This window comes from Falco naumanni, chromosome 9 (assembly GCF_017639655.2).
Source record: "Falco naumanni isolate bFalNau1 chromosome 9, bFalNau1.pat, whole genome shotgun sequence".
NCBI lineage: Eukaryota > Metazoa > Chordata > Aves > Falconiformes > Falconidae > Falco > Falco naumanni.
In genome coordinates, this window is record NC_054062.1 from 11,516,145 (window position 1) to 11,538,249 (window position 22,105).

The 22,105-nt window shown below is 60.6% G+C and overlaps 1 protein-coding gene across 1 annotated transcript; it reads right to left on the reverse strand.

The window, feature by feature from the left end:
* Positions 1–1,908: 1,908 nt before the first annotated feature.
* Positions 1,909–20,983, reverse strand: NR5A1 (nuclear receptor subfamily 5 group A member 1). The gene is made up of 6 exons (XM_040607550.1): positions 20,874–20,983; positions 20,242–20,383; positions 15,755–16,395; positions 7,528–7,647; positions 6,831–6,978; positions 1,909–2,349 (listed from the first exon to the last, which is right to left on the reverse strand). The coding sequence occupies exons 1-6, from the start codon at positions 20,973–20,975 to the stop codon at positions 2,102–2,104; spliced, it is 1,401 nt and encodes a 466-aa protein (XP_040463484.1). The 5' UTR covers positions 20,976–20,983; the 3' UTR covers positions 1,909–2,101.
* Positions 20,984–22,105: the final 1,122 nt, after the last annotated feature.

Consider the following 22,105-nt stretch of genomic DNA (forward strand, 5'->3'; position numbering starts at 1 on the left):
TTTGCTCCTGACAAGGAAGTTGGTAACCTCCTGCCTGGGAAGGAAGGGTGGGGAGTGGGGAGGGAGGGGGATGAGAGGGAGGCAAGGATGTGAGAGACACAGAGAAAGAGAGAGAGAGACACTTAAGGACACTTTTCATTTTCTGAAAATAAAACATCTTTTACCTCCCAAACCATTTTCTCCAGTTAAGTTCACATGAAGAAGAAGGTGAAACCAAACCACAGACTTCAGGAGGAAAATGCACAAACATGTTGAAAAGCAGAGACAAACATGCTCTTCTGCATCTAACAAGCTTCCACAAACTGCGCGGCTCCGGGCGCAGCATCTGCAGCTCCTCAAGGCACCAGCTCTGTGCAGAGCTGGGGCAGCCGAAAGCCTGTGCAAGGTGAGGGGCAAACACCCACCGTGGAAAGCAAACCTGAACCCACCCCAGCTGCGCTGAGGAGCCCCAGCAGAGCAGGGGGACCGGCCATGGCGGGGGGCCATGCTGGGCTGCCCAGCGGCAGGAGAGGAGAGCATGGCTGAGACTAAGAGAAAGCAGCAGCAAGAGCGTGGCACGTCCCAGCTCGGGGGGCTGCAGCCCCCCAGCGCTGCCCAGGTGTGCATGCCAGCCCCTGTCCCGGTGGGAGGGAACCGACAGCTCTTCGCTTGCAGCTTGGGCACAACATTTGCTGTCACCTGGGGGCACGGCAGACTGCAACGGGGGTCTGGGGGCTCAGCCTGGCACGAAGCACAGGACAATTCTTATTACTCCTTACCCACACACATGGGCAGGTAAATGCAGGAGGGGGCTGAAAAGCTCCCCTGAGCCCCCAGGCACATGTTGGTGCAGAAGCAGCTCTGGACTGTTTTCAGCCTGGACCTGCCGCTGCCCTGGCACCTGCAGTGCAGGGTCAGACTCTGCACCTCCCTCCTGCCCAGCTGCTCTACCACCATCACCCCCGGGCAGGAAGGGGACAGGGTCCATCCCTGCCCTGTCCTGCCCCTTGGCTCTTCTTCAGGTGCTGCCTGGGCATGGCTGAGGGCTGGAGCAAGACAGGACCTGCGCTGCTCGGGGACGCCGTCCCCAGGCCACCCTGTCCTCGCGCTTTGGGAACCAGCTCGGTGGTGCCGATGCCACCTGGGCATTGTGACCTGCAAAGCTTTCCAGCCATGGGGATGCTGTGCTGGCACCAAGGGTGCAACAGCAGAGCCAGGGGCTCAAAGTGTCCTGAGGACAGTCCCCTGCTCCAAGTATGGAATCTCTTAGAGCCTCTGCAGCAAAGCTGTGACATTCCAGATGCGTGCTGACCATGGACACCTGTGAGCTCCAGGCACTGTGGCTGCCACAGGCTGCAAAGCCACAGCTGCTGTCTCCGGCACCGGCAAGCACTGAGAAAACAAATCTCAGCCAAGGGCTCAGCACAGTCCATCCCTGCCTACCTTCGCTTGGCCGGGGCAGCAGTGGCACTCAGAGCAGACAGCGATGCTGCGGGGACCCGGGAGTGGGGACCTTATCATGTGCACCTTGGGGTGCCGACACGGCTGTGTGGGGCTGACAAATCCAGCCCCAACCCCAGCATTCTGCTTGGCTCCTGCAGAAATCCTCTGCCTCTGTGCCAGTGCCTTGGAACACCCCAACCGCTGCAAAACCACAACCCCCGGGGGGTTACCTCACCTCTCCCCTGCCCTGTGCACGAGGGGCCCTGAGACATGGGGCAGGGTTTGGGGAGGGATGGCAGCGGTAGAGAAATGGCTGGTTGGGACAGCAGGAGAGGAGCATAAACAGGAGAAAACCAGGACAGGCTTTACCCTTCCTTCGTGCTGCAGAGCCGGGTTGGGCAGGCGACAGGTCGGGCACCACTTGTGTAGAGGAGCCAGGGGTCATGCTGCTGATGGGGCAGACCAGCAGCCAAGCGCACAGCCCCACGGCCATCAAATGTCCTTGCTGTGTACTAAAATAAACCATCTGGGACCTTTCCAATAGTACAGGTTAAACAGCATCACTGAGAAAGGCGGAGTAGAGAGGCAGCACTGGTCCGCCAGCCCCGGGCACAAGTCCTGCCCCTGCCACGCTGCTGGCAGCGCCCGAGCTCTGCCGGGTCCGTGCTGGTGGCCGCACTCAAGTCCGCTTGGCATGCAGCATCTCGATGAGGAGGTTGTTGCAGGGCACCTCCCCGCTCAGGTGCTTGTGGTAGAGGTACTCCTCCGCCTGCATGCTCAGTGCCCGGACCTCCGCCAGCCGCAGCAGCAGCTGGCGGAACTTGTCCGTGGAGTGGGGATAGTGGCAGATGGTGTACTCCAGCAGCGCTGCGTTGGCCTTCTCCTGAGCATCCTTAGCCAGCGTGTGGTTCTCCAGGTACTTCACGTCTGCAAGGGGGAAGGATGATGGCAAAATGGTGCCAAACACAGTGTCTGCCCCACCTGTGCTGTGCTCCACCAGGAGGGATCCACACGCCTGTGTTGATGCCCCTTGTGCATGAAACCGCGGGGCAGGAGGGGGTCCCACACCCCGTCCCTGCCCTGCCCCCCAGTGCTGAAGATAGACACCCAAAGGCCCAGGCAGCAGGAGGGCCAGTGCCCCCCAGCCCTTGCCCCCAGGAAGCTGCCAAGCCAGAATGTGTTACCAGCTGTGCCCTCACGCAGGGAACTGTTGCCATGAGCCCCCTTTAAATCCTGAAGGTCGAGGAAGCGGCTGAATTAATTCCCCCCTAAACCTGGTCTTTCCAGTGTGGCAACCGGGCTCACCAGCCTGGAAACCCTAATCCTCCACGCCTCGCCAGGGTCAAGCAGCTCCCCTGTAATCGCGCTGCCTGCCGGGTGGGAAGCTGTGCAGCAGGCAGCAGCACCAAGATGCAGGCAGGGTCTGGCAGCCAAGAGGCCCCTGCAGCCCTGACGGCAGCAGTGCAGGAGCTGGGGCACGCACAGCCCCAGGGCCACCCCACCACTGCAGCACCGGCAGGAGGGTGGCTGCAGGGACAACCCAGGCGGGTGGGTCAGGGTTTCTCCAGGCTTTTGGGGCAGCCTGAGCTGGGGTCTGCCCTCCAAGGATGCTGCTCAGGTTGCCATGAGCGTTCTGTGAAGGAAGCACCTATTTTTAGTCTGTGCAACACGTTGTTAAACTGGCCCTGGACACGTTTTGGTGGCTTTAGGGGAACGTGCTGTGCGCTGCCCCATCAGCCAGCTCCAGCTACACACAGCAATGGGATCTTGGCGCCTGCCCGTGGGAGACCTTGCTGCAAACCCTGGCACAGAGCCCATGTGGGGCAAGAGGATTTAGCAGATTTACTGTATGGCACGGAGGTGCCCAGCAGCACTGCCAGCACTGCTGCCCATGTCCAGCAGCCGCTGATGCACAGCCAAATTCAGGTCTGCGTTGGCAGCCCGGACACAACCCGACCATGGGCTGGGAACAGGGAAATCTGGGCACAGGTTCTGGCCAAGGTGGCTGGAAGTTTGAGGTTTATTTCTGGATTTCCTAACAAACAAGTGGGGAGCTGAACATGGCTGTACCCAGAGGGCTGAGGAGCTTTCGGGAGGGCAAAGCGCGGTGCTGGGGATGGAGCTGCCCAAGCAGAAGGGAGCACACAGGGCCTCTGTGCCACTGGGCAGGGGTGTCCATGGCCCCACATGGCTCCCTCGGGGGGGCCACGGCACCTGGCACTGCTCCAGCCCTGCAAAGCTGGGAGCCCCCAGCCCATGCCCTGGGTGGGGGGCTGCGGGGCCCCTGGGGAGACCCAGCCTCCAGCCATGCCCATGGCCAGGCTGTGCGGCCAGCCCAGAGCTGTGGCACAGGCACAAAGCATTGCACGTCGCACCAAGATGCACTTTATCAGATCACCCTTCCCTTTTCACTCCTGCGGCACATTTGCTCTTATTGTCTCCCTTCTACCCGGGTTGTTGTTATGAAATCTCTTTATCTGCATAAGGTTATTGTGCATGTCATTAAAAAAAGAAGTTATATTGATAAATGTCAAATCTATCCCCTGAGTTGGCTCAACAATAGCTAGTTCTACTCGATGAACTCACCTGGTTCTCTGAAAGACCCTATTCACTGTTTAATTGAATATTTGAATAATCTTTTCATTCCTGCAAGGAATAAAGAATGTTGTCCAAATAACATTGACTCACTTCATTTAGAGACACTGCAGCAGTTGCAAAGACTGTCCTGTGACAAAGCCTCCCATCACACATACAGATATGCCTGGGATTATTTCTATGCCCTCAAGTGTTCTTCCTATTCACGGCTCCTTTTGTTTGGGAGAAGCCGCTGATAAATTGCAAACGCTTAAGGGAATGTGGGCTATAAAAGCCTCTCTTCCTCCCCTCCCCAAGAGTAGCTGCTTCATGAATGTAAGTCATGAAATCGAATGATAGGTCAATCCATTAAGGCTCTATTAAGCCCTTCTGTAGAACAAAGCTAACCTGTGCCGTCCTCATAAATATTGCTATTTTGAGAAGCCCTAATTTTAATTAAATCTCTTTACCTGCTCAGGAGAGAAATCTATTTAGAACTCAAATGGCAGCTCTTGTGAGTGGGGCTTGGCTTTGACTGTGCTGTGGCAGAGTGGTAAATGTGGAAATTCTCTTGTTAAAGGCAATTACATCCTGCACATAATACACAATCCCATCCTCTACAGCTGAGCCTGCGAAGGGCAAATTACTCCAAGTGAGCTCTGCAATATGGAGAGAAAAAGTTGGATTTGGGGCAAAATGATATATGGGAAAATACAGCTATTTGATTCCATGCCTTCACTGAAAGCTGCTGCTCCAGGGCAGCGATTGGCACAGCAGCCACAGCCGCCGGTGCTGGCCGCGCTCTGGGAAGACGCTGCTCCTGCTCACCGTGCTGGGCCATGGCAGGGGGCAGTGGGGGGATGTGGGGCAGCAAGAGGCGACTGGTCCTCCTGGTGCTGAGTCCGAGGCCAGCAGCCGGGGAAGGTCTCGGCTCAGGGCACAAGCCCCACCAGCTCATTTATGTCCCAGCCTGGGCACTGCTTGTGCCACACCTTATCGCTGCTCGAGCAGCAAATTATCATATCTAACTTCTCTGGATTTCAAAACAGCTCTGAAGGAAGAGAAAGCTGAGGGAGGAGATGCTGCAGGTGCAGGAAAGAACAGCAGTGTGGCTCCCACGCCCTGAGACACCCACCCTGCCCGGGCCCCCCGGGCGCCCGTGGCTGCCTGCTAACGGGGACACATCCACAGCAAACCAGTGCCAAAGCAATGGATCCTTCAGCCTGTATGTCCCTGACCCCACCTCCTGGGGTGGGGGAGTGGAACCCACTGCCTGCAGCATGTCAGTGCTCCCACTTAACCCCCATTAACCCAGTGGCGGTGCTGCTCCTGGAGTAGGCTGGCTCCTCAGCAACAGGGACATACATTGATGCAAACTGTCCCTCCAGCACAAAGTACCAAAACACACAGCACAGAGCGGAGCTCCTGGCCTGCTGTGCTTGGCGATCTGGCACAGGGCCACTGGCAGAGCCCCCCCGGATGAGACTCCATGGATGAGGAAGTGCAAGCACTGACCGAGGTGTTGGGACAAGGATGGGGATAGGGTCAGGGATGGGGTGGGATGGAGATGGAATGGAGGTAGGACTGCCCAAAGCTGGGCTCACCATCCCAGCTCAGCAGCAGCACCCAGCCACTGCAGGGACCCAAGCACATGTTTCCCTGGGGAAATGCCAGTTCCTGCTCCATCCAGGTGCATGCAATTAGCAGCAGCCATGGAGGTGTGGGAAGTGAAGCAGCCACAGTGGCAGAGGTGTGAGCTGGGAGTGCGGTGGCCAGCTGAGCCCCTGGCAGGCCCCACCACCATCCTCGTGCCGGGAGGTGAGATTTCCCACCAGGACGGGGCCAAGGGGTAGGTGTCAGCACCAGTAATGAAGGCAGACAGACACCCTGGGGTCCCCGTGGTGCTCAGCACCACCCATAGCTGCACCACCCCACCCAGGGCTGAGATCTCTCCAGTGGGATTCAGATGGGTATCCCTGCCTCAGAGCGATGCCTGCGGGGAAAGGAGGCACATCCCTGGCTGTGGTGGATGGGGAGGTGCTCCCCACGGGGGCAGCAGTGTGGCCAGGGTGGGAGCGGGGCAGGAGCAGGGCAGGAGTGGGGCTCGATCAGGGCAGGACTGAGGCAGGACCAGGGCAGGACTGGGGCAGGGATGGGGCAGGAGCAGGGCAAGAGCAGAACAGGATCAGAGCAGGATTGGGGCAGGAGCAGGACAGGAGCAGGACAGGAGTGGGGCAGGGATGGGCAGGAGCAGGGCAGCGCTGCTATGCAGCCCCAGGGACGTTGCAGGCTCCGGCAGCAGCTCCCGTGTGTTTTGTCTGGGCGAGGTGGGACCGTGTGAACCCGCCACTTCGCCCGGCCGCAGGCTCCGCGGCTGAGCCTAATCAGAGCCGCACGCAGGCCCTGCTCGCCACGCACCGGCCTCTGACGCAAATCCCGGGAGATACGGCCAGCCCCGGCTGCTGCCTCTATCAACACGCCTGTTTTGCTGCTGCCGTATCAGCCAGTTGTTTCCCTGCCTGGTGTGAAGGCGACGGACCAAAACAGGCTCCACTCAGCCAACAGCCGCATCTCCCGAGGATGGGGGCAGCGCCCGGCCAGTGGTGGGAGACGCTTTGGGTGCCCTCGGCACGGTGGGGGAGCCGCCAGTCCTAGCCCTGGCTCCTGGCTCCTCGTTCAAAGCCCCTTCATTGCCTGTCGGCGAGGCGGCTGGACCCTGGGCTGCACGTGCCTCCCCCGGCTGCGCTCCCACCCCCTGAGACCCCACGGCAGCACAGCCGTGACCTCCGAGCGTGGCCGCCCCTTGCCCCGGTGCCCCCCGTGGCAGTGCTCACCAAGGCTGAAGAGGATGAGGAACTTGAGGCAGACGAACTCCTGCCGATCCACCTGGAGCGAGTGCAAGTGCAGGACAAGCTCCTGTGCCTGCAGCACCAGCGTGTTCAGGATGGAGCCCGCCTGGGCTGTGATGGTTGACATGTCCACCTGTAGGACAGGGACAGCATCAGCCGTGGCGTGCCAGCCCCCCCAAACCCGCTGCAGTGGACCCTGCACAGGGCAGGAGCCAGACACCAGCCCAAGGCTCTGACTGAGAGTTAGGGGTGTCAAAGCAAAGGCTGATGAGTGAAATGGGAACCCTGTTTCTCCAGCACTGCTTAAAACAGAGGGGCCTTTTTCAGGGTGCTGGCATCACAGGCACCCACATCTCCAAAAACTGCCCCCAGGGAGGGAAGGGGCCCTTCGCTTGTCCTGCCTCTACAGGTACAGCTGCGGCTGTTGATCTTTCCATGAGAATTTTTTTTTCTCCAGAACCAGAGCTAGATGGTAGGACGGGACAGGATGGGATGGGACAGAATGTGGTGGGATGGGATGGGATGGAATGAGATGGGATGGGACTGGACCTTCTGCACATGCACTTCCATAGCGCAGCAAAAGTAAGCCGAGTCACACCTGTGCCGCCCCTTCAGCCTCACCACCCGGCTCCCACTGCCACCTCTGCAGCAGCCACCGCGGTCTCTGTGGGCTGGCACTCACCTCCTGGCCGGTGACAAGCAGCACACTGTGCTCCTTGCTGTGCTGCAGCTGCCGGTAGATGTGGTCGAACACCAGCAGCTCGCTCCAGCAGTTCTGCAGCAGCTTCATCTGGTCACCCACCTGAAACACAGCCAGAGCAGCACCACTGACACCCACCACGCCGGGGCAGCCCAGGCTGCGGCTGCACAAGCTTGTCCCGGCTGGCAGGAGGGAGCTGGGCTGCCCCGGTCCCCACACCACCCCTCTGCCCCCCAGCCCTGTGTCCGAGGATCAGCTCCACGCTCCAGCCCTGTGGCGATGATGCCTCAAACTCACACCATCAGGTGCTATGGCATGTTGCCACATTAGCACTGGACCTGGGCAGGACTTGACCCATCTGTGTCTCACCCTGAGCACAAGAGAAAGGGGTTTCTAGCAGACTGGCATCATTGTCAGAAAAAGGTGGGACTGAACTTCATCCTCCAGGACTTTGTGCTTGATCCTTGCAGCTGGGCAAAAGCCCCATTTTTTTAAGAACCTGAAGCTCTCCTCACCCCCGCTGCCCTGCAGAGCATTTCCCAAAGTATCACACATGCATGTGTATGTGGAAATTGCAGTCTGACTGTGAATGAGCTCCTAGCAAGGAGATGCTGCATCTGATTAATGCAACGTTAATTGCAAAGCCCTGGTCTGGCTCCTTTTTTCCGTGACTGCCCTTGCCAGCATGTAACTGGGCTGGTCGTTGTGCCCCACTTCACCTCACTGCTGGTGTCCCACACATGACCTCCATCACCTCCATGGCGGGTGGGAGGAGAGGATGGCAAGACTGATGCCCACAGCACCAGTTAACCTCGACAGCAAGGACTGCAACCACCAGCACCCTGCAGCCAGGAGGCAGCTGCAGGCTGATGCCCCCCGCACGCCTTGCACCGCGCTCACACAGCACCGACCCCATGCTCTGCAGAGATCCCATGGGAGGCCAGCTCAGCGGCAGGTCCTTTCGGGTGGGCAGGGAGGGACCTGCACCCCCAGCAAGGAGGTCCCAGGGCTGGAGGAGAGGAGACCAGCCAGGCAGCTGCACAGCACCAGCTTTGAAGCAGCTCGGCACATTTCGGTGGCACTTGCTGGCTCTTATCAGCATGGGTTTTCCTCCCCAGACAGCACACAAATCTTTAACTAAATGACTGCTGGCCACATCCCCACGCGGGAGGGAGTGCAGGGCTGCTGCACAAAGGCCCTGTGTCTCCAGGCAGCTCCTCTGGATACTTTAAAATGAAACAAAACAGTACCCATCCTCACCTCCCTGCCCGAGATGGCAGGTTTGGGGAGTGGGGGGGCCCACAGAGCTGCCTCAGTGCAGCATTGGCATGAAGGAGCTGCCAGCTATGGGGCATCACTGTGCCCTGCAGCTGCCAGCTTCTTCCCTGCCCACGCATCAACACACACCTGATCCCATGCTCATTTTGCACGAGTGCTGGTGTGTACGTGCAGGCACAGGTAGAAGCGTCCACAGCTATGCTTTCAAATACATGACTGCAATTGCCTCTGGTAAGAAGCTCAACCCAGGACACAAACTGTAGGGACCTCCAAAGGTCTCGTGGGAAAGCCGGTGGGCTGCTGGCAGTGCCAGCGATGGGCACGATGAGCTGCCAGAGCCAACGACTGCACTTGGCAGAACAAAGAGCCCTGCCAGGATCCTGTGCCTGGAGCCACAGCCGGACACATGCTGCCACCCCAGCTCAGGGGGCAGGCAGGAGGGACACCATCCACCTGCCTTCCCCACCACCCCGCTGAGAACCACCACAGGTCACTGGCTTCATCCCCTCAGCACTGCTGTCCACGGGACCCCAACACCTTTCTGCAAATAGCTGAACCTCTGCCCTACCCGGAGCCCCCCTCTCCTGCAAGGCTGGTGGAGGGGAAGGGCTGGGGTTATCAGTAACGCTTCCCTGCAGAGCACATTCAGTGCCAGCAGAAGAGCTCTGCAGTGCCATTGTGGTCACTGCCTTTAATAGAAGGAAGACAGATGCAGTATCACAGGACTGGATAATACTCTCGTTTTGTTGAAGAGGCTGCAATAAACCAGTGCTGGGAGATTGCAAAAGGAATAGAAGTCAGATGAGAAAGAGCTTTATGGTCTCAGAGCCCCACACTCCCTGTGAGCCGCGGGGATTTGTTTCTCAAGTGCGGTGGGTGGTCAGAGCTGGACGCGCAGCAGCACGAGGAGGGAGATGCAGCACAGAAGGCAGCAACAGCGGCTGGGGCTGCGGTGCCCACTCCTCCCCGACAGCACAAAACCTGCCTGCGGCGAAGTGCAATGGGCGCAACGGGGCTGCCAAGGCCGGGCTCACTGTCACACCGCCTGAAGTGGTGAAGGTGCCACGGTATGCAGCCCAGCAATACAGACCCTGAGGTTTCTGTTCAGCTGCTGAACAAAGAACTGGGGAAAAGCTCATTCTGCATCAAAACAAAATGGAGATTTTCTGCATTCGTGATGACCTCTGTCCCGGGGTGAGTGGCCTGGCTGTAGCTGCGGCCAGCCCTCGCAGGGAGCTGGGCTTCCAGCTCGCAGCGTGCTGCCAGCCCAGCCGCATGCTCCCGGCCGGTGCCGAGCTCCTCTGCTCTGGCTGAGTCGCAGCATTGTTTTGGAAGCTCCTTCCTGTGCCTCATTCCAGAGCGGGACGAACTCCAGAAGGGACAGACTGAAGGTTTTGCCTTGAAAATGGTTTTTTAAAAGTCAGCTTTTCTAGAAGGAAGCATTTCAACTTCTTCCTTTAAAAATTACTGATCAGCTTCTCCCAGACTCTGCAGGCAGGTTCAGCTCCCTCGGCAGAGCACCTCCCTGCAGCCCATTTTGCCCTGCATGGCAGCTGCATGGCTGTTCCCCTGCCAGCACGCTGTGGCCTTTCCTGGGACCATCCCAGTGCCCTGGAGCCATGTGGCCATGGCATTGGGGGATATGGTTGGGAGCACAACAGGGCAAGCTGGGGGCTCTGGAGTCTGGGCAGGACTCAAGAACCCCTCCAGGGACGCCAGCCCTGCCTATGCCCCAGCACCAAGCTGGGTATCCCCCTGCCTCAGGCTGGGGCAGCGGTGGGCATCCCCCCATGGCCCCACTCCAGCAGTGTGGCTCCGCTGCAAGGCAGCTCCGGGCTGGAGCTCGCCTCCCCCCTGCCCAGCACCAGCCTGGCCTCCCAGGAGGAGAGGGCTGCTAATGGGCGGCCACGCGGAGTCAATCCATCCACCCGGTGAGGCGGCACGCACACTCTCGCCTTTAAAAGTTAAGCAAAGGATCTTCCTCTTTTAATGTCAAGGCTTTTCAACAAGAGTGCTTTATCAAGCACCTGATGCAAGCTGTCTTTAATTTTTTATATATTTTTTTTTTTAAAGCGAGCATTTAACCCATTGACAAAACACGGCAGTGAAACCCTCGCCTTGCAGGGTGAGCCCTCCCCTGCCACTTGGCCACCGAAAGCGCCTTGCTGCTGAAGGTCTGCGACCCACAAAGAAATGGATTTCCCTGCAGCCGATGGGCTGGGCCAAGGGCCAGAGGGGAGGCAGGGAGAGCAGAGGCACTGGCAGTGCTGCCGGGATGCAGGGCTGCAGGACCACATGCAGATGTAATTTTAAACCTCCTGCAACCCTCCCTGGGTCTGTAGGTGTGAGTCAAAGATGCCCCTGCAAGTGTTGAGGCCCCACAGAATGCGCCCAGGCCACCCCAGTGCCTTGGCACCCTGAAGCCAAACCCCCACAGGGACAGCACAGCCCTGCTGTGCTCGCTGCTTTGTGCACGGCTGGTCCAGGGCATCCCCCACATCAGGTACCATCATCTGCCCTCGGACATCTCTGCAGCATTAACCAAAGTGATCCACCAGCACTCCCTCTTTGCTTGGAAGCTCTGGGCAGGTCCCAGGACACCAGTCCCCCACCTCTCCCCACCCACCTTCAGCACACCACAGGCACAAGGAGTGCTCAGATGCCTCCAACTGCCTTCACCCCAGGGATGCTCTCTGGACCTCCTCCCAGATCACTGGTGCAGGATTTGCCCCAGAAGCTCCCACACAGGTGCACAGCACACACCAGCATCCTGAGCCACAGCCTGGGCAATTATTGGGTGCGAGCAGCACCCATTACCTTGGCTACTGGGAAGTACGAAAGCTGATTACCGTCTGCCAGCCACCCACAATCAAAACCCCACGAAGTCTAAGGTGTTAATGGTCAATGCGGGTCCCCATCCCCCTGTCCAGACACCACTGCAATGGGCATCTTAAAGCAAAAAACCATCAAGACCAGCATGGCAGACCACCTCATCTCCTATCCCATGCTGGCAGAGCACATTCCTGTGGCCCAGGCTACTGCTTTTTGCTGGGGCTTGCAGGCAGCCTGCTGCAAGGCTGGGTGGGCATCATGGTGCTGTGTGTGTGTGCCCCAGGAGCGAGGGCAGGGCTGTGCCAGCCGGGACACCAGCAGGCAGGAAAAGCCATCACATTTCCCCCAGTGCATAGGATGCTAAACATTGCTGCAGCATCCACAACCAGAAGGAGATTTTAAATCTGCCAAAAACGCTCTGGCTGTTGGCCAGGAGATGGGGTCAAGATGACCCACACATGCTAAAGGCAGAGAAGCAACTGACTGCAAATAGGCTTCGTCGTGGCTCTGGGATCTCTAATGAGAAGTGAGGGAGAGCAGCCCCACAAACAGACCCAGCGACCCACAGGAACCCCTTGGTCCATGGGAACAGTGCTGCCCTCAGCATCATCCCCGCACTGGTGCTTGCCCATGGGAGGGTGGTGTGCCCTGGCCCCACAGCGAGGAGGGGTCGAGGAGGGGATCTGCCATCAGCCCAATTCCCCGCAGCCGTGCCGTGCCCCTCCACCAGCACGGGGACCCGCCACGCTCAGCCAGCCCAGCCTTCGGGCTGAAACCACGGCAATTTGTTTAACATTCCTGGCTGCTCATCCCAATCTAAAGGTCACTGCACCCCTGTGTGCATGATATTTATATGTATGGATGGCAGTAACACCTACATAAACCCGGCTGTGCAAGATACATGTATATAAACCAAACTGAAACCAGACACAATGTGAGTGTGCAAATGTGCTTGTGTATGCACATCTCTCTGTCTGTCTCTTTCCATATATATATAAAAAAATTACATCTGAAAGGACAAAGTTGCCTGAGACTCACGACCTAACAAAATATATTTCACCCCCGGCCCATATTTTTCTTCCTGAAGAGATGCTGCAAATCTTCCCTCAGTCCTGACACATCTCATCTAGACTCAGTTAAAGTTCGTATTTATGGGCGTCAGCGCTGACCTCTTCCACCTCCGCCCGCGCGGCCTCGCGCCGCGGCTGCCTGGCCGGCCCTCGATAAACAAGCGGGCCCCCAAATCCCCCTCTGCCGTGCGGCATTATTAGTCTTGCCTCCGAAGGCCAGCGCAGTCCGTAATTCTCTGCCTGGTGACACGAGATGAACGCCACGACATCAGTCTCCCCGGCGGATTGGCATGGGGACCCTCGTTTGTCAGTGGCAGACTGACAGAATTACTGGCCCTTAAATGAAACGATATATCTGGGAAGTTAAATCTGTTTTCAATCTGACTGCCCAGCGCCTGCGGGCAGACGTGGCGTGTGAGCCGATGTCAAGAGGCCATTATCCCATCACCCTCCTCCTTCCCTGGGCGCAGTGGTGGAGCCGGGGGGGGGGTGTCTCGCCAACACCCCCCACCCCAGCCACTCTGCCAGGAGGAGATGGCAAAGCACACGGTCTGCCACTACCCCTTGTCGGACTGCTAGTGTGGGAATGGGCATGGGAACAGGAACAAGAGCTGCTGGCTCCAGGGGGGACCTGCTCCCGCTCTCCCTGGGCAGGGAACAAGGGCTTGTCCTGGCCAGGCATGAGCCAGCGGGTCCCCGTGCCCCCAGGGGTTTGCTCCCTGCTCTCCAGGCTCCCTGCTCGGAGAAATCAGCTGTCTGCAAACCAGCCCTGTGGCAGAGGCACGTGGGTGCTGGGAGTGTTCAGGCAGGGGACACCATGCATGGGGTCATCTGCCTGCACCCTCCTTTCACTTGCCTGTACCCCCTCTCCACTTGGCATCAGCCCGGCATGATGCCCTGGAGCAATGTCCCTGCATGGTGCCCTTCGAGCCTGGATCCCTGCGGAGCCTCGGCCAACAGCCCTTCTCTGGCTGGGGATGGGGACCATTCCCTTCAGGCAGACGTTCCCAGGGGATGGAGAGGGCTGCTGGCATCCCCTGCTCCGACGAGCCCTGAGCACCCAGCGCAGACTGCCTGCATGACAGCCATCGATCTCCGAGATCGCGATTTTACTCTGTGCTAGCAGGCTTTAGGATAAAGCCGTAAACTCTGCACTAGCAGGAGTTCATTTACCGCCCCAGCAGCTGTTTGCTTTTATGTGCCGGGCAGGATCAGGAACAGGGTTTCAGGAGCTGTAGACCTACTCCTGCTTCCAATGGCTTCTCTCCATGTGCCCAAGGGAAAGCCACCGCCCTGCACTGGGGAGGATGTGCCGTGCTGGGTGGACAGCAGGCAGCCCCAGCATCGTCCCCGGGGGGATGTGCACAAAGGGGCCCGAGCACCACAGCCCTGTCCAGGGGGCTCGGACCTGCCCGGTTACACTGCGCGCCACCGAGCCAGCACATGGGAGGGAGCCAAGGCCAGCGACAACCGTGCTTTCTCATGCTCCCTCTGGAGTCAGGGTGGGATGTGGTGTCCTGCAGTCCCTGGTCCTGCAGGAATCTGCCCCATGCTTGCCGCACGGATGAAGGCAAAAGGTGTGAGTGGTGATGGCAGTGACGGACGGGAATGCCCAGCCGAGCCCCAATCCCTGGGCACTGCACCCTGTGCCCTGGTCACAGTGGGGGATATGCCCCGCTCCTGGTGGGACACCCGTGGTGCTGCTCAGGTGAGGCCCCTAGCACTGCCGTCCCCCCCAAGCCCGCGTGAGGAGGAGCACCCGCCAACACGGATTCACACGGAAACAGCCTATTTTGGTGGCGCAATCAGGCTGACAATGGAGTTACAAGGCTACACGGCACTGCAGCCGGCAGCTGAATTTACACAGTTTACAATATCTCCTGCAAAACAACAACCACCCTGTTCCCAAAATCCAGGCTGGACACTGATATGATTGAAATGAACCTGACCCACCCCCACAATGCCATTTCCTGACACTGTTCTGGCAGCCTGGGGCTATTTTGGGCCCTGAAGCTCTGCCACGCTCGGCCCCATGGCACCCAGTGGGGTGGGCATGGGGAAGAGCCTGGCCCTGTACTGGGGCATGGTCCCCATCGCACTGTGGGAAGAAGATGGTTTTGGCCAGGGCCGGGTAGCACAGCCTCACGCTGGAAGCACAGGAAGGCACCCGGGTCTCCCAGCCATCCCAGGACATGGTTCTCCGGGGTCTGGCCACATTGGAAAATTTTCTCTCCCATTTTTGCACCAGTTTGGGATCTTAGGTCAGCCCAGGACATGAATGGAAAACATCTGAAAGCTTGGCAGGGTTTGCAGGATGGCAGAGGCTGTACCACCCCCACTAATCCACCCCTTGGCCCCAGTATTTGGGGAGATTTGCTAGAGGGGATGGCCTGGCACGATGGGGGTCAGCTCCTTGTCCCCCAGCCAAGTGTGCTCACAGGCTGCCAGCAGCAGAAGCAGCTCTGGGGGAGGCTTGGTGATGTCCCCTGCCCCAGCCAGCCCTGCCCTGGCTGCCTGGTGCTAATAGGCACCCACCTGACAGCATCCATTTTCTTCCTAAAGGCAGAGGTGAGAATTGTCTCAACTATAATTCCTCAATGTTACATTTTTCAATTATATCTTGAGCTTGACACCACAGTCACTCTGCCTGCAATTGCTTCCACACCTGCCCCTGCCATGATGAATCTGAAATCATTAGTCCTGTGGCAACAGCGGGAATCGCTCCAGTGTTGCAGCCGGGCCCGGGTGCCTCCAGCCCTGCCACACAGGGACCAGGAACAGGATGGTGGGACACCAGCAGATCTGCAGGGCTGGCAGCCCAAGGCTCATGCCCACAGGCATTGTTGCCTCGTCCTCATGGCATTTCAGTCCCAAACCTGTCCACAGCAGCATCCCGTTCTCATGGCATTTCAGCCCCAATCCTGCCCACAACAACATCCCATCCTCACGGCATTTCAGCCCCAGTCCTACCTGCCTTCCATCGCCCGCCCAGTGCAGCATCCATCCCTCCGCCCTGCCCAGGCTCCTACCTCCAGCTCCTTGAAGAAGATGCAGCTCCGTGCCCATTCCACAATGGAGAAGAGGGTCTGGTCAGCCATCTTGCACATAAGGCCGAAGGTGCTGAGCTTCTCATGCCGGCCTTTGCCTTGCTCTTGCTGCAGACAGGCCAGTATCCGCGCCTTCACCTGGTCTTCATCCGGCTCCAGCTGCAGCAGCTTCAGGATGACATCGGGGATGTCAGGGGGGGAGCTGCTGGGGTAGGTCTCTGGGTACATATAGGCAGGCATGGACTCGTGCACATTTGTGTAGTGGTCCGGGTACTCGGACTTGATGGTGCGGTTGGGGAAGGAGGGGTAGTGGTAGCCAGAGAGCGGCACGTGGCTGGGCACAGTCATTCCCAGGGAGGGTGTCCCATAGGGGCTGCGCTCGTAGTCGATGGGCGTCAGGGCAGCAGGGTTGGGCGGCAAGGTCTTGGACATGGCATGGATGCTGTGGATGGTGGAGGACAGGCTGTAGTCGTTCTGCACTGGGGACATGATCTGAGGCACAGTCTCCAGCTTGAAGCCATTGGCACGTATCAGAGCTTTCTTCTGCTGCTTTAAGGCACGGTCTCGCTTGTACATGGGTCCAAACTTGTTCCTCCCACCACGCATCCTGTCTGCGCGCACAGCTGGAGAGCAGAGAGGGCAGAAGCTGCAATGAACCCTCGTGGAGGCAGACCAGTGCTTCCACGCAGCGTGGAGAAAATGATAAGGGGGAAATTGGTGGCCAAAAGGGACTGGGGGGCACTGGGGACACCTTCCCAGAAAGCCACCGGCAGGCTGTGCTGCTCCCAGCCCAGCCATGCACACTATGGATGTGACACAGCAGGTTCAGGTGCCTGGCCCTGAGTCTTGCCTTGCTGGTGTCACCCTCAGAGCTTCTGGGAATTGCAGGAAAGGAAGAGACATTTGGCTTTAACTGCAAAATGGGCTGGGGGATAAAGCATCTTGCATCTCTTGTGGGTTGAGGGGACAGCTCGTGAAGCCCAGGCAGACAAGGGGGCCCAACACCCACTTTCCTTTTTATGACCCCTGACTCTGGACCAGCCCTGGGATTTCCTTGTTTCTGCAGAGCCTGGGACCCCACAGCCCCCTCAGGACCCTGGTTCACCTGCATCGAGGTCACACATGCTTCTTTTCTGCAAATCTCTGTCCTTTTCACAGGCAGCACATCTGGCAGGTCCCACTGGGCACACTGCACCCCACGGCGGGGCTGCACCAGCTTTGGCGCGGGAGGCTGCCCGTCCCTGCCGGGTATCAGCTACGGCTGAGGGGCTCTGCCAGAGCATCCCACTGTCAGAGTCACTCTGACACCCCCATCGCAGTCTCCCAGCTGTAGCAAAGCAGATGTTCTCTCTGAACCCCAAAGGAAACCCAAGAATGTGTCAGCGCATGAGGGAGCAGGTGCTTCTCTGCAGCAGCAGCTTGTCCGGCCGCACTGCCCCGCTGCGCTCCCGGGGGCTGCTGCCCCAGCCCACCCTTGGAAGAGCTTCAGCTCACTGGAAGCTGGGAGCTGGACGGCAGTGAGAGGGATGGAGGAGAGCTGCCAGCGAGCACAGCAGACAGCATCAAAGGGAAAAAACCTCCACTGGTTTGCGTCCCTGCTGACAGCAGGCGGGTCTTGCTTTTGTGTCTCAGCTGTTACCTCTGCCTCTCTTTCGCCTACTTATCCTGGGGCCGCTGGAAGTCCAGCCAGCCCCCCCGGAGAGCCAGGGCACCTCCCAAACTCTCCCCAGGCAGGCTGGAAACGCGGGAGCCTCGCCGGGAGCAGCAGCATTTCCAGGGCGAGCAGGAATGTGCTCCCAGGGGAGCCGCCCCGCGCTTCCTCCCTCATTCTTTATTCATGAAAACAGCATCTCGCTGGGAGCGGGGCAGCAGAGGCAGCCTCTGAGGCAAGGGGTGCTGTGGCCCCCTGCTCCAGAAAGCCTGCCCGCACTCCTCTGGGCAGCAGACAGCTGCCTCGGGGCAGCTCCTGACTTCAGGGGTACAATAGAGATGGCCACAGTTAGCATGTGTGCATGCTCCTGCCAGGATCCCCCAGACCCGGTCACGCAGCCCCAGCAGGTCTGGTGTCCCCGGCAGGTCTGGTGTCCCCAGCCACACACCCTGGTGATGCCAGACCACACTGAAAGCCCAGAGCTCCCAATTGCTCAAAGGAGTGTGTTCACACCACTGCTCAAGGCTGGGCCCAGCGATGCCCAGGGATCACATCCCAAGTAGACCCCAGTGACCCAGGGCAAGGGTGCTCAGGCAGGGACCCCACGGGTGCTGACTGCACCCACACACCCAGTGAGAGGTGCTCACAGCCCAGTCTCACAAATCCTCTGCAGGCAACCGCTAGTACACCTCCTAGTACACCTCCTTCCCTCTCCCGGCAAGAACACAAAGGGAGAAGAGGCCTTTTAATTCCTTCTGCTCCACTTTTCCTGCCGTTTGTGCCTCAGTTGGGATTGGGAACAACTTGCCATTTGCCACGTCCCAGCTGGCTGCTGGGAAGAAACCAACGCACCCCAATGCGCCCCGACCTCTGGGGTAAGGAGTGGGGGGGGGGGGAGTGGGGCCGCCCAAGGAGCGCCCTACCCTCTGCACCCCCTCAACAAAACCATCTGCAGGCAGCACCCGAGCCACGCAGCTGGGTGCAGCCAGCCGGCACAGCGGCAGGAGCAGGCGCCCCACGCACCCTGTGGCCCCCCTGCCTGCCCCCTCTGCCTTACCTGCCCTCACCCCACACAGAGCCCCGGTGGGTGCGAGCTGCTGGCCGAGCTCAGCCTCCCCATCCCACCTCTCCCTGCCCAGGCAGGGGCGTGGGGTGCCCGTGGGGTGCCTGGGGGTGCCCAGTGGTATGGGCATGCTTGTGCCAGGGCTGTGCTGGTCACCCCAGACAGGCTTCGCTGCAGCATCCCTGCGGGCAGTTCAAGGGGGGCCTGTGTCGACACTCTGACCCCAGAAACAACCATCTCGGGGTGCTTTGGTCCTGTGGAGCTGGGCGCTCACTTCAAAGCGCCACTTCAGATTCCCTGCCCAAAAAATCCTAGGAACTGAGGAAAGGCGAGCTCCAGTTTTTACTGCAAAAGGGATGGTCCTACAGGAATATCGTCTTCTGCTGGGTGATCCCCGCGGCTGCCCAGCTGCAGGGCTTTGCTAAGGAGCTAACAGCAAGAAAATAAGGAAAAAACCCTCAAACCACAGTGTTTGGGAAGGAGCAGCCTTCCGATACCCCGGCTGCTGCCCTCCCAGGCTGCAGGAGCAGAGGAGCTCCGTGCGGAGCAAGAAAAAAAACTACTGAAAAGGGACAAACTGAGCCCGGCGCTGTCCCCTCACCACGGTCACCCCACGGACTGCCCCTGCCCGCCCCCAGAGCCCCCAGCCGCTGCCCCGCACCCACATTCTCCTGTGGCACCGATCAAAACAGCCGGAGCACGCACACGTTGATTTAGCGCACCAGTAACTCCAGTCCAGGGAGGAGAGTGAAACTGGGAGCTGTTTGGGGCTGGAGCTGGGAGCCGGCCCGCGCCGGGGGTTTGCAGGGGCGGGGGTCGCGGCTGGGTGCTGTGCCCCACCCCCCACCCCCCGCGGCGGGACCCGCAGCGCTCTGCCCTCGCCCGCACCTGCCCCGAGCGGCGCGGTCCCCACAGCGAGCCCGGGGAAGGGGCTCGGCCCGGGGAAAGGGGCTCGGCCCGGGGAAAGGGGCTCGGCCCCACCCGCGCCTCCGGCCGCTCTCATCCGCTGCAAAATGCAAACGATTTCAGGGGAGAAGAGCCGGGGGGCGGCTGGCTTTGCTGAGGGGGGGGGGGGGGGCGGGGGCTCCTCTCTGCCTCTGCTTTTGCTTTGGCAGCGCTTGCCCGTGACCTGTCGTCCCCCCCCCCGAATGTTTTTTGTTGGCCCGTCGCAGAACCCACCACAAGCCTTGGGGCTGTCGGGGCCCGACTCTGGCAGCTCAGTCGCGATCGGCCCCTCTGCCACGGGCGAGGTGGCAGCCGTGGGAGCTGTGGCTGCGCTCCCCGAGAGCCAGAGGGGGGATCTGCTACACTGCATGTCACCAAGAGGGAAAATATAATTCCTGGTGGGGCTGCAGCAGTTTTATTGCAAGTCCCATAATTTGTAACGTTTTCCTTAAGTCTCGTCTTCTGGAATTATGTGCTTAAGGAAAACAATAATTTCTGCGCTATTTCCCAACCGTTCTGCCAGCAAAGAAAATCCTAGAAAGTTGAAGGCGCAGCGGCCAAAAGCCCCGGGGAAACAAAACAAAAACAAAAAAAGGAAAAGCAGAAGGCTACGCGAAAAAACGAATTTTTTTTTAACTTGGGAGAGAAAAACGGAATCGAAGCGGCCGCGGGAATTACCGGCCCGGGGACGCGGCGCGGCGGGCGGGGACGGCGCGACCGGCACGGGTGGAACCGCGCAGCCCCGCATAGCCCCCGGTCCGTCCGCAGCCGCAGAGGCCGGCCGTGCCGGCGGTGTGCCCTGTGCCCTACCTTCCAGGCGCATCCCCACGGTGAGGCACTTCTGGAAGCGGCAGTAGGGGCAGCGCTTGCGCTGGGTCTTGTCGATCTTGCAGCTCTGGCTCTCGGTGCAGGTGTAGTGCTTGTTGTTCTGCACCGTCCGCTTGAAGAAGCCCTGCGGCGGCGGGCGGCGGCGATGCGGCGGGCACCGGCATCCCCTCACGGGTATCCCGGCATCCCGGCACCCCGTCCCCTCGCCTCGCTTCCGAGGGAGGCTCCCACCGTCCCCCGCCGCGTTCGGGGCTCCCGTCGCGGCCGCGCTCCCGTCCCGCCCCGCCGAGCGCGAATCTGCCGCTAACGAAAACGGGCGAGGAGCGGCCCGCGGCCGGCCCCGCTGCCCCGGCCCCTGCAGAGCCCCCTCCCCGCTCCCCGCACAGCCCCGGCCCCTCTGCCCCGCGCAGCCCCGCTCCCCGCGCAGCCCCGGCCGCCTTTCCCCAGTCCCCGCAGGGCGCCGGTCCCCGCTCAGCCCCGGCCCTGCTCAGCCCCGGCCCCGCTCAGCCCCGGCCCCGCTCAGCCCCGACCCCGCTCAGCCCCGGCCCCGCAGCCCCGGCCCCGCACAGTCCCAGCCCCGGCCCCGGCCCCGCACGGCCCCGGGCGGCTCCTACCTTGCAGCTCTCGCAGGTGAGCAGCCCGTAGTGGTACCCGGAGACCTTGTCCCCGCAGACCGGACAGAGTTCGTCCAGGTCCTCATCATATGAATAGTCCATCCCCTCCGGCGGCCCTGCTGCGGGACAAGCCAGCGGGTCAGCGGGCCGGGCCGGGGACGGGCACGGGGGGGCGGCCCCAGCCCCTGCGCCGGGTGCGGAGCGGGAGCGCGGCGCGGCGCAGACCGAGCGGCAGGTGCCGGAGCCGGAGCCCTTTATAGCGCCTGGAAGAGCATCTCCATGTTGGTGCGGGCGAGCGGCCACCCCCCCGGGGGCTGGGGAACCTCCTCTGGGGAGAGCGGGCGGCTCACGGCGCCGGGGACGGGCTGGGGGCGGAGGGACCTGCCGGGACGGGGCCGCGCTCTGCCCCGCTGCCGGCCCCGGCCCCGCAGGCCCCGCTGGGCGGTGGGCACGGCCCCCGGGCCGGCAGCCGCGGGCAGCAGCCTCGTGCCGAGCACAGGGGGGCACAGAAGGAGCTGGGGCTGGGGGCTGCCCCCCGCGAAGGCAGTGCTGCGCGGGGCTGGGGGATACTCTCGGCCAGGCCTCGGCAGCACCGCACTCCAGCCGCGGGGGCACGGGGGGCTGCAGGGGCACTGGGCAGGTTCAGGAAGGGGCACCCATCCCTTCCCCACTCCCCGGGGCTGGTGGGGCTGCCCCACACCATCCCTGGGGAACAACGAGCCCCCCACCTCCCCAGGCATCTGGCCTGCCAGCAGCTGGACCGGCGTGGGAGCCCAGGGTCCCGGGGCTGGAGCACGATGAGATGGGTATGAGTGAGAGGAGCAGCCAGCCCCGCTCGGGGCGCAGCCCCGGCAGCCCTGGCGCCAGCCAGAGCCACCTCGAACACCCCGCAGCGGGCAGGCCTGGCTGCAGGCAGCTGCTCACGGAGCCCAGGGAAAGGCACATGAGGAGCGCTGGGGCGTGCGGCAGCTCCTGACACCCCCTCTGGGGCCACCACTAAGGAGGTGACAGTTTGGACCTCGCACTGGCCACACCATGTGGAGCAGCCACAGCCAACGGCAACCCAGCAGTAGTTCACCGCTGGTATTTAATTAATTGCTTCACATTTAGGAATTCTTAATGAAATGTTCCATGACGGCAGCAGACCGGCACAGGAGCACCCATGTCTCCAGCATGTCCTGTTTATCGGGATGCTCCTGGGCTGCTTGGCCATGGGCTTGAGGGTCCGGCTC

What these genes read in the sequence shown, in the direction of transcription:
- NR5A1 (XM_040607550.1), bottom strand. Translation starts at nt 20,975, where the DNA reads ATGGACTATTCATATGATGAGGACCTGGACGAACTCTGTCCGGTCTGC. An exon ending in TCACCTGCGAGAGCTGCAAG is followed by an intron (nt 20,384 to 20,873) that starts GTAGGAGCCGCC and finishes CCGCCGCCGCAG; the next exon opens with GGCTTCTTCAAGCGGACGGT. An exon ending in TCTTCTTCAAGGAGCTGGAG is followed by an intron (nt 7,648 to 15,754) that starts GTAGGAGCCTGG and finishes GCTGTGTTTCAG; the next exon opens with GTGGGTGACCAGATGAAGCT.